The sequence below is a fragment of the Cibotium barometz genome, chromosome 43 (genome assembly GCF_041138505.1).
Source record: "Cibotium barometz isolate CiBa-2024 chromosome 43, ASM4113850v1, whole genome shotgun sequence".
In the NCBI taxonomy this organism is placed as follows: domain Eukaryota; kingdom Viridiplantae; phylum Streptophyta; class Polypodiopsida; order Cyatheales; family Cibotiaceae; genus Cibotium; species Cibotium barometz.
Window position 1 is genome coordinate 41,810,546 of NC_141088.1, and position 12,290 is coordinate 41,822,835.

At 45.7% G+C, this 12,290-nt stretch overlaps 1 protein-coding gene across 2 annotated transcripts in view; it reads right to left on the bottom strand.

Moving 5' to 3' along the window:
• Window positions 1-12,290, bottom strand: part of LOC147613923 (ubiquitin-activating enzyme E1 1-like) — a 72,411-nt gene that overhangs the window by 7,398 nt on the left and 52,723 nt on the right. For both annotated transcript variants that reach the window (XM_086781919.1, XM_086781920.1), the window contains 2 exons: window positions 8,815-9,032; window positions 7,926-8,720 (listed from right to left, as the gene is read on the bottom strand). In XM_086781919.1, the coding sequence (XP_086638045.1) occupies window positions 7,926-8,720; window positions 8,815-9,032 (1,013 nt within the window). The remainder of the gene's footprint in view (window positions 1-7,925; window positions 8,721-8,814; window positions 9,033-12,290) is intronic.

A 12,290-nucleotide genomic window follows, 5' to 3' on the forward strand; every position in this document is an offset into this window, starting at 1 on the left:
AACATGGTCATGAGGGGAAAGTTTGCAGGCTGAAAAAGGCCTTGTATGGTTTGAAACAAGCTCCACGAGCTTGGTACGCAAAAATAGATGCTTTTCTACTCACTCAGGGATTTGTGAACAGTCCATTAGAGGCCACTCTGTATGTAAAGAAAGAAGACACAGATCTGCTGGTCATCAGTCTTTATGTGGATGATCTCTTGCTCATGGGATCAAATGATGACAAAATTGCAGCTTTTAAGGAGATACTGCAACAGACATTTGACATGTCTGACTTGGGCCTTGTACATTACTATTTGGGCATACAGTTTGTGCAGGATAACAGAGGCATTGGGTTGTTGCAATCACGTTATGTTGCTAAACTTCTGGAGAAGTTTAAATTTCAGGATTGCAAGCCTATTAGTACTCCTATGGAGCCTGGGATGAAACTGTCACTACAAGATGACAGTGTTTCCTTTGATGCCACTACATATGCTCAAGCTGTTGGGTGCCTCATTTACTTGTGTAATACAAGGCCAGATATTCAGTATGCAGTCTCTCAGTTGAGCAGATTCATGCACAGCCCACGGTTGTCACATTGGCAAGCTGTGAAGCGTGTATTCCGTTATTTGCAGGGTACCTCGTCTCTTGGTTTGCTTTATCCTGAGGGGGGTGACATGCAGTTACATGCTTACAGTGATTCAGATTGGGCTGGTGACTTTGATACCAGACATTCCACTAGTGGAAATTGTTTCTTCCTTGGCGCTTCATGCATTTCTTGGCTAAGCAAGAAACAGACCACAGTGGCCACTTCGTCTTGTGAGGCAGAGTACAGAGCAGCCTACACTACTACTGTTGAGTGTGTTTGGCTGCGTCGTCTCATGACTGATATGGATATTTCAGTGGAGGAGCCTACACCTATCTATACTGATAGTCAGAGTGCCATTGCTGTGGCCAGGAATCCTGTGTTTCATGCTCGCACGAAACACATGGAGATTCACTATCATTTTGTTCGGGAGAGACTCCAGGCAGGAGATATCAGTCTGATCTACTGTCCTACAGATCAGAATGTGGCAGACATCTTCACCAAGGCATTACCACGTCCGAAATTTGAAGCATTCCGCAATGCTTTGAATTTGTTTCCTTTTGGTGGATGATGTACAGTGATCACATATCACTCCAGGGGGGTTTGTTGGGTTTTATGCTGTGTATGCACCCAGAGGAGTGCTAGTGATCATCATTAGATTACTGGGGCACTTTTTACTTCAGTTAGTGGAGGTTTTTTCCCCCAGTTTAGGTCAGTTTCACTTATATGCAGTTTTATGTGTGTTTTGGTCCACCCGGCACATTTATGGCCGGACATGTGAACACTTATCTTTTAGGGTCACTATCATGTGGCTATTGTACTTCACTTTTCTTATCATTGAAGCATACTGGAAGTCGTGTTCACTCCTCTCTCTTGGTTTCCACGCCTGATTGCCTTCTGCAAACCCTAACCCTAATCCTTGAGTACCTTCAGAGTTCGGGGGTGGTGGTGTCGTGTGATATGGCGCATCACCATGGCGATCACAGGCTGACTCTCTCTCTATTTATTTATTTATGAGTCAGGACTCAGGCGAGGCACCATCACCAGCCATTACCTCCACAGAGATTTGGGGTGAGTATGCAGCATCCCTATACACAACAGCAGGGCAGCCGCCCCTGCCAGACCCATCGGAGCCATGCCCAGAGACGTGTGCTTTCTTTCCTGCTGAGATGGTAAGGAAAGCTATCGACAGGATGAGAACTGGGAGAGCATATGATCATGATGGTTTGGTAGCAGAACACTTTATTCATGCCAGAGATACGCTTGCAGAGCTTATTGCTATGATGTTTAACCGAGCCATGTGTGAGGGTTTTCCTGAGACTTGGAATATGTCCACGATTGTGCCTATCTTCAAGTCAGGGGATCCCATGCTTCCTGGGAATTATCGTACCATCATGATTGGTCACACATTGGATAGATATATGCATCTATTCTTGAGCAGGAGTTGAGTAGATGGGCAGAGAGAGAGGGCATACGTGCATCAGGGCAGGCAAGGTTCAGGAGAGGTTTCTCCACTCTTGACCATATCTTGACACTCAGAGCTATTATTGAGGAGGGCAGATTATATGGCAGGAGGATTTATTGTTGCTTTGTGGATTTCCGCAAAGCTTTTGACACAGTACCGAGAGCCAGACTGATGCGCAGACTACAGGAGATGGGAGTGCCAACAGAGCTGATTTGGGGAATCATGGCTTTATACAAGACAGTTGTGGGGCGCGTACGTACTACTCAGGGTATATCTGAGATGGTTCACTCCACTATTGGGGTGAAACAGGGCTGCCCCCTAGCTAGCAGGGACATGGATTCCGCTGTTATTGTATGCTGATGATATTGTGCTGATCTCAGATTCTCCAGAGGGGATGCAGCGTCATTTGGATGCATTGCACACGTTTGCACAGGACAGTGGATTGTCTGTTAACCTTGGTAAAACCAAGGTGATGGTGTTTGCACAGTGGGTTAGGAGGTCAGTACCCTAGTCAGGAGACAGTGGAGTATACAGATGCATATACTTACCTTGGTGTGGTTTTTAGTGGCCCACTATTTTCCTTGAGGAGAGCAGCGGAGACCAAATTGACCAGAGCTTATGCAGCATTGGGGAGACTAGAGAGGATGTGTTCGCAGGTTCAGTTTCAGGAACCTCGAACAAAGCTCTGGCTCTTTGACACTTTGGTCACTTCAGCCATGTTGTATGGAGTGGAGATATGGGGACCCTCAGTGGATCGCCACAGCTCAGCTGGTAGCACTGATGGATGGAGACGTATGGAGAGGCCCTTGGTTTCTATGATTTCCCGGATGATTAGGGCCAAGGCCTCCATGTTTCAGTTTCAGTTAGTTGTTTAGTTGTTTTTAGCTTTTCTTACACAGACATTGTATCAGATCCACCAATTGTTGTAACCTTTTTGGTCTCATAGGTCATTTTGGCCTTCTGAAGACGTTAATATATCATATCATTTCATTTCATTTCTCTCTCTCTCGTTCTCAGGCGAACAGTCGCTACATGCTGAGCAAGCTTGCGCAGGTCTGCCGGACAGGAGGACAGCAATGAGCCGGCGGCTGCAAGTTTCTCTCTCGGCACTGCCACGTGGACTGGACTGCGCTTGCTCTCTCTTTATCTCTCACTTGGGAGGAGGCGTAGGATTATAGCCTGTTGTTGCAGATACATGGGCTAAGCAGGTGGCGTACAGGTCGGCAGGACAAGAAGCGCACGTAGCGGCTACGTGTGTGGAAGCAGCCAGGCGGGCGACCCTCTGCAGCGTGGAGCAGTCCACATGCTGGTGGCGGCTACGTGTGTGGAAGCAGCCAGGCGGGCGACCCTGTGCAGAGAGCTATGGTGCAAGTTCTTACCGGGTTTCTAAAGAGAGCTATGGTGCAGAGAGCTCGGTCGAAGGACCGGGGGTGCTCTACAAAGGAACCGGGGTCCATGATCAAGGCCTGGTGATGGCATGTCTGGAGCTGTGGCCGGTGGCATCTCCAGCACCGTCACCTCACAAGCTGTGGCGAGACTTGGATACAGAAGATCAAGCTAAGATGCACAGGAGAATGTTCATGGAAGAGATGTGTTGTTCCTCTTCATCTTGAACGTATGTGTATTCAGGGGATTGCTTGACACGTCCTCTATCTTTTCTCTCTCTAGGTTATGGAAAAAGCACAGGGTATTTGAAACCGATCCCGTCAAGTGGGAAAGACTCAATTGGACACCTACACGTTTAATAGCACAACTTTAAAACCACAAATATGAAATGGACAACTTAAAACAACTTGAAATTTAAATGAACAGAAATGGAAAGATGGACACCAGCACTGGGGCCGGAACGGGCCGACCCCCCCCTCAATATATGATATATTTATTGGGAGTATTTAAAGAATACAATGCTCCATGGGTTCTGAGAACCAGATGATGTCCATGTACATATGAAAACAGTACTAAACAAATAGCTCGAATTTCGATGTAGAAAAACTCGGAGCAGAACGACCACTAGTGTGGTCCAATCACTACGGTCCTGTGCTTTCACTGGACTCCGCGGAGAGCACCACACTGGTGTTCCGAGACCACGCACAGACAGGCGCTCTCGTACTAACGCCTGGCTCTCCCGATCTCAGCACCTTTGGACCGAGGTTCGCCCATATAGCTTGGACAACCCGGCACCGAACGGGTGTAGGCCGAGCGGGACGAATCTTTTACCAGATTTAAACATTAAATGCTTTACTCAAATCTGAAAATCACTTACTTGTAGTTGGTTGATAAAAGACCAAAACTTGCGGAATGATGAAGCCACTCAGGTGATGCGAAGTTTTCCTGGTAGAACACCCGTGGAGATGATGTACCGCCACAAAGGACACAGCCGCCTGCTCTTGCCTGATTGGAGAAGGAGTGCACAGTCACTATGCACCACCACAATCAAAGTAGACAAACCAATAGATAGCTGTAGACAGCCGCCTGCTGGAGCACAGCCTGATAGTGATGGATACACAGCCGCCTGGGAGAAGCAAATTCAGAGATATTACGTGGCCTTCATGTGATGGCAGCCAACTCTGTGTAGGCCAACTATGTAATGGGCGCCTGGCTGTACAGAAACGTAGCCAGCATCCAGAGATTCAGTCGCCAGCAATAGAGGTAAAGAGCATGCGCCTGTGTGGGAGTGGTAGAAGCAGTCGCCTGTAAAGAGTCAGGCGCAGCCAGCAGCCAGCAGAATCAACCGCCTGTAGAGAGTTTGGCGCAGGCAGCAGCAGCATAAGCAGCCCCCTGCAGAGTTCAACGCAGCCACCTGAAATAAGATTCAGCCGCCTGTAGAGAGGCAGGCAGCGTAACCTGACAGGAGCCGGAGTGCTGGTCGCCGGTAGTCTACGTGAGAAGGAAGCGATGGGATGATGTTTACGCTTGATGGAGAGCCATATTAAATAAAATAATGAAGTGAAGATAACCTTACAGATTCTACGCATGCATGTGGGGGTCTAGTGGGGGTAGGTGACCATGCCCACCCCCACACTCACTTAAAAGTGAGGCTCCCCACCTTGGCCCCAAAGTGGGTGCCCAAAGGGGGTGCCCACTTTTAAATAAGTGTGGACCCCTAACCTTATAAATCAAAGGGTTAGAATTTAATAACATTAAACAACATGTACCATATACTTACCACCTGTTCACATGCACTGAAACTCGTCAGAATACAGGGCACACTTCACGACTCACTGGCAGGCGTCCCCGCTCAGTAACTAACACGTCAGGCAGGCAAACACACGAATACATGTCATGCGAAAACAGTTTCAAACATGCAAAATATGTGTGCATGTGCAAATAGTAACATGGACATATCTCCCGTTCATGGAACATGTACAAAATATCTGTCGGCACAAAACTGGCACGACATTTATTACATAAAAACCTGATCTTCCTATGGAGTGACAGTCCCATAGGTAAGACACAGTTCCAGGCACGAGTTTCCCTAGGTGTGACAGTCCCATAGGTAAAACACGGCACGAATACTGGCTCTTCCATGGCGTGACAGTCCCATGGATCGAACACAGTCCAGGTCATACACGGGTGGCACTGATCTGGCTCCCGTCCATACGACACCACCCTGCTAACACACGGGTGGCACCAGTCTGGCTCCCGTCCATGTCAGCAAAATACTGGCCTCTTCACATGAGACACCGGCCTGGCCTCAAGTGAACGAGACGCAAAAGCTAGGAATGGACCAAATGGTCGGCCAATTGGTGACAGTATTGCTATGGAAAACAACCCTGGTTTTTGGCACCGTGATTGGACGGTGTATCTGTGGGTTTCTCATGGAAACAGGACATTGGTTTTCGAGAGGAAACAGGACTTTGGTTTCGAGGAAACAAGCCTATGGTTTATGGGATACAGGTCTTTGGTTTATCAGATACAGGTCTTTGGTTTCATGTGGAAAACAGGTCTTTGGATTCGTGTAAACAGGTTGTAGTTTTCTCGAGGTTACATGCAAGCTATGGCTATAGGGAAGGACATATGGTTTGGTACAGCCCTACTGCTGTTTGGGAAAGGGTTTGAGGGATCCATGGTAGAGATGGAGAAGACCTTTTCAAGCAGGGAGGTGTTGTACAAGTGTGCCTTCTCTATGGTATGCTGTGCTGTAATAACGAGAGTTCTCTTTTGGAAGTCCTAGGTGAAACTATAAGGGATCCTATTGGTGGAGGATTCTACAAGTTGTACTTTGTACTCAAATTTGATCAAGTAAAGAAATACCGCAAGGGGCGCCACTGCGTTTTGGGGCCAATCAGTGTCCGTGTACTATTTGCAAGAGCACTCTAGCTTTTGTTTTCCTTTTCCAAGTCCTCATGGGTGTTGAAGTGTTTTGTGTGCGAGTGTTTGTTTCACCGCCCGTCAAGTTTTTGAAGGCCGGTTTCACTCCCTTCTTGTGACATTAGCAGGAAGCTTGTGTAATGGAGCATAGCCCATCTCTCTGAACCCTCGCGTTATGGGACCCTAGTGTGGCTCTCCCTCCCCCTAGCACATAGTTTTCCTTTTGCATGGTGGCGGATGGCTATGGAGGGAGCTACATATTTATAAATTTGCCTTGGTCTTTTGTACTTTGCTTTTTTCTGATAGAAAGAACTTTTCTCGTCGTATAAGGTCATAGCTTAATGAACAGCACAGGATAATCAACACTTCCAACCAAGCATGGAGCCAGGTGGGTACCTGGGTACCACAAGGATCACTAAATCTATGGCAATGGCTCTTCTTCAAAAGCTGTCTGTGTGTTTTTTCTCTGTTCAAGCAAGCAGGTTGTTGCATGGGCAGCACAACTTTATACAAGGGAGATGCATGGTACCTTGGAAAAGCTGGAGTGCAGGCATTCTTTGATTCAGATAATCCACAGCTTTTACATTATATGAGTCAATGCTCAATTTGTCAGAAAGTAAAGACACACATGGTAAGGCTCCTCATTCTTATTGCAGCTTTTAGATTATATGAGCCAGTGCTCCATTTGTCAGAAAGTAAAGATACACATGGTAAGGCTTATTGCAGTATAGGTGCCCAGAAACCCCCTAGCATCATGTCACGTCTACACAAAATTTTGCTGTGTACCTTTGAGATAAAGCTTAATTTTTCCAGTCATTTCCAACCTCAAGGATATGGACAGACTAAGATCTGCAACACAGCGTCATGCTTACAGACCAAAAACAACATCATTGCATAACACATTCCACATCTCCCTGCTTGGAAATACATTCGTCCCCTCCCTGCTAAAGTTCAAGACAAGAAATTGGAAGTGGTAGACAAGGAAGAAGTTCTTATTTCCGAATAAATTGTTCAAGAATGACATTGTGGACTCAACAAAGCTGTGTACCTTGATAAGTCATTCTTCCAAAGTAAAACTTTTACTTTCAGCTTACAGAGAAGCCATGGCATTAGCCCGACCTTCAGTTGGAGGTTCAGAGGAAACTTCAAGAGTGGCAAAAACAGCAGCAGATTTGGAAGATTCCACACAGTAAATTTTGAACACTCTTCACACAAACCTACTACAGAATTCCGGATACCAGGAATGTTAATCCCAAGTCCTGTTCAAAGGAAAGCAAGACCATCACTACACTGACATTCATCTAAATGCATGTGGACATTCTGCAGTTAGAAAGCTCAAATTAAGCCCAATCGTTAGGTAATCAGCCAGAACAGGGTGCCCCAAGAGCATTTTCAGGCATTTGTCAAGTTTAAGAGAGATGTTAAAAGACTTTCACACTTCCAAAATAGCAAAAAAGTCAAATCTTTAAAAATCACATTGTGAATAAACCTCAATATCCAGAAAAGAACTTACCAAGATATGAAAACCAAGAAAATTTCCCTCCCTTGGGAGTTGCAAGCATTGAAACTGAAAAATTGTGTGCTCACCTGGAACAAAGGATGAAACTTGCCCGAACAAGCCTTCGTTACCTCTTGGCCAACGATGCCTCCAAACATAGCTGCTACTGGATTGAGAACAGCCCGTGCACCACTTGAGAATTGCCTAAGAACATCTTCGTCAATAGTGTCTAGTTTCAAGTCTCCAGCCCCTTCATTGATTTTTTTGGCCAATTCCAGGAGAATAGCAGTATCATCATCACTAGCAGGAGCAGGAAGGCGACCGAATTGAGCACGGAATTGGTCAAGAGCCTGGAAAGCAAAATGTAACAAGGGGGGCCGGTCGAATTTGGCAAAGTCACTGAGAAGAAATTCCCCAGGATTCTGAAGAGCTTCACGAAATGATTTGAATTTTAACAGTTTAGGCTGCTTCACTTGAGTGACAATCCCACCTTTCTCATATGCCCCAAATGAGGTTGTATCTTCTTCAAGAAGAAAAGAGTATGGTCTACAGTTCTTTACTCGCCTTGGCTTCCCATCATTCAACTCATTCATTCCATGAATTTCAGTAAAGACTACCATGTCACCATCTTGAAATTCCAGCCTCTCATCATCAACACAGGACACTAATGCAGGGTTGTCATTGCTGATGGATGCTATAATACCTGTCTGAGGTTCTTCTCCATCAACATCATACACTGTGAACTCTGGACCAAAATCACAAAACACACTACCAAAGAGCCCATGTATATCTGCCTTGATGAAGGCAATTGGTGGCGTTTGACTACGGCAAAACTGATCAAAAACAGCGGCTTTTTCAAATGATACATCCGTAAAGACAGTAGCCTGCAAGTAAAACATGAATAATGAGTCCAATGATCACTATAATTATTTACAATCGATACTGAGCCTCAATTTCTCCTGCTTTAGGCACAATTACCTGAAAACTCAAGAGAAAATTCTCCGTAATCTCAGATGTATGAACTGTAACCAAAACAGCGGCATTCAGCTCCTGTAATTTGTCAGCACATGCAACCGCCTTGTTTTTCCCTATGTCAGACTCTGAAAAATAAAAATTTGCTCCAAGATCCCATGCTTCCACTACCGCTGTGTCATGAAGGGTCACTGATTTGACTCCAGCCAAAATTACATTCTTTGCTGCAAACCCACATGGTCACCAAAAAAATAGTCCTTGGTAAGTGTCATACAGCAAAAAGAACCATGCAATATCAAACATATGGCACTTTTAAACACATCCAAAGTAGACTCAAGCCATTGTAAGATAATGTTACTGCAAGAAAAATTATATTATATCAATGACCAACCTCATAAGACCACCCCTTTAACTGTGCAAAAAGCACTACCTATTGCAGCTCATCAAGCTTTATTTTTTTTAAAATTTTTTTTTTTTTAAAGCAAATGCATCTTGATTTATAATAGACAATCCAACTTAACTCATGAAGAATGTTGAGATCTTTTGCAATAAAATCTCATTGTCTCTTCATTGATAGTAAACATTTAGCTCATTGCAAGGAATATCATCATACCGCTTGCTAGCTACACAAAATTGGTTAATATCATGTAAAGATGTCACACGAGGGACGCAGCGGAAAGACTTAACCATGAATTAACACTGTGCACATGAAGAAGATTAATGCTAATCAAAACTTCGCATGACACAATACAGAAGGACAAATAGACCTAATCTACTCTATATTGCAAGACATTAATATTTACAATCATGAACTTATACCTTGATTTAGATCCTGTTTATGCATACCTATCTACTGATGCATACAAAGTTGACTGATTGATTCACAGCTTCTGTGGTGATCTCTAGATACCTGCATTTGGGAGTTGGGGACTACCTTCTAGCCAGTGGTATCAACACCTATGTGTGAAGAATGGGATCCCTATGAATGACCCTTGACTTGCCTTTATATAGGGATTGATAGCAAGTCATAGACTCGTATTCAGGTCGGCAAAGGCCTTAACGACCCCAAAAAGTCATTCAAAAGGTCTTTTATTGTGTTTATATAGTACCGAACTTGTGTCCGAACTATTGGTACATGCCCACGGCACCTATTGGGCTGCGAAAACAGTCCCAAACAGGCCATACTCTGCCACGTACTTTGCATAGGGGTACCGCCACTGAAACATGAAGAAACACAAAAAGTAACACCTCCAGGCTGGAGGACACCATCTGCCTGCCTAATCTCTAAGGCCAAAGCCAAGGGCCAGAGGTGGGTAAGCACGCAGGTTGTGCAAATTGTGCGAGCACTCTATGGCCCGCCCCTAAATAGCGGTGGACACCGACTCCATGCTCCAACCCATCGGCTATGCAATGGCAAGGAGAAGATCATAATGCCACTCTCTGGATGGACGGTCTGGAGTGATTTAGGGATTTGTAAATACCTTACGTGCCGTGCGCTACCTGAGCTCCCCCCGTCTGCTGTACCTACTGCACCCCCCCCCTTGCGTCAGTCTCCCCTCCCTCTCCTTCGCCGCCCCTTGCCTGTCCCACCAGCTGCCCCTCCCCCCCTCGCTTCTTCCCCAGCGCAGCCTGCCTTCCATTTCTCCTGTGCCTGCCCCGTCCCCTCCTCCCTGGCCCCCTCTCTGCCCCATCTCTCTCTCTCTCTCTCTCTCTCTCTCTCTCTCTCTCTCTCTCTCTCTCTCTCCGGTTTCTTCTCTCCTCTATCCCGTCTTCAGCCCCCCAGACCCTCCCCCTTTCCTAGCAAGTGATTTTTAGCTTCTTCAGGGCATTCCTCTATTCAGCAAGTCTCGGCTTCATTCTTGTCTTCACCCTCAAGAGGACTCCATGGCAGCCACTCCGTCATCCCCAACCAAGGCCGCCGTCGCTTGCATATCTTTTTCCAAAGCGGACCTTCATTAGAGGCCTCCACCCTGATTTGCAAGATTGTTGGTAGCCGCCCTGCACGCGGACAACGTCACTTGTTGATCCACGCTCTCAAGTTCCCTATGCAGTTGACGAAGCAACTCTTCTTGACCAAGCCTAGGATCTAGACTCATCTTGATGCTATCCGGATCTACCTATTGAATGCTAAGTTGTTACCAAAAGTATGTGCGTATCGTGCGATAAAACACACACATAAGTTAAACAAGAAAGTGCATGTGCCATGTATCCTCACCTACTTCAGTGTCCCCAACGTGTGGAGACTCCGCACGAGCTTCAAGTTTGCCCTGCAATACACTAACTTCTCTAACTAAGAAGTACTCAAACGATTCCGAATCTTGGTGTGTATGAGCGAGTATGAACTCCAATTACGCTCACACGCACCAACAAAGCAATCTTACAAGCACAAGCATAATGTTTATACCATAAAACTTAGATTGTAGTATATACTTAACGTTTTTGGACAAACTTACAAAGGGACCCACGACCAAATATCTAAAATTAGTAAGATTACCGGAGATAAAATACGAAGGGCCAAGTGGCACAATTTTGAAAGTCCATGGTAAGCATAATTATGCCACCATGTCAAAGGAGACTTGCAAGTCTCCTTTCTCAAAGCAATCTTCCTCGAAAAAGACGGGCCCAAGCTATTCATATAGCTGATCATCTCCTGATCGAACTACATCTGCTCATCTTCTAAATATATATTGTCGACGTATGCATCTCGCATAGTCAACAAGGTAGCCTGTCGAAGTAGCTCAGGTGTCTTGTATAAAGGATGGAGCAATGCAGCCATCCCATGGATAGGACGACTCATATACGTCCATCTATAGTCAACAATGGCTATAATGTCATCCCGTCTGCGAATAAATCAAGATTCAAGAATGAGATAGTCAAAGAAACCAACCCAAGTTCCCAAAATCGAATTTAGGGTTTACATGTCCTCATTGTAACAATTAAACAATGTAAGGTTTAGATAGATAAAATACCACTGTTGTGTAAGCGATGAACAAGCTCTGACATGGGCCTTCATCTCCATGAAAAAATGGTAGACAAGCCCCAAAGTCGACTCCTCCATGTCGGTCATGCGTAGAAGGACACACAATGGCTTGAGAGCCACTATGATGTTCTGCACCTCCGTCCAAAACTACTCATCACGCACTTTTCTCTGTATATACCTTGTGGGCTCGGATTGAGCATGATGGCATCAACCTCCACGTAGGATCTGCCACTATATGCGAAAGAGGATCTCGAAGCTTGAACAGCCTCTGCAGCACGATGTACATGTATGCAAATCGTATCTTCGAGGGACGAACCATGTCCAAAGGGCTATGGCTCCGGAAAATAGCTAGTGGCTGATGCTTCTTACGAAAGAATGTAGTGATCCGTGTAGCATCGGCAACCACAGGCTGTACCCATGGGAGCTTCCCTATGCCTCCATAAGCAAGTCTAAGCGATGGGTTGCACAGGGGGTCCAAACAATGCGGGGGAACTCAACCTCC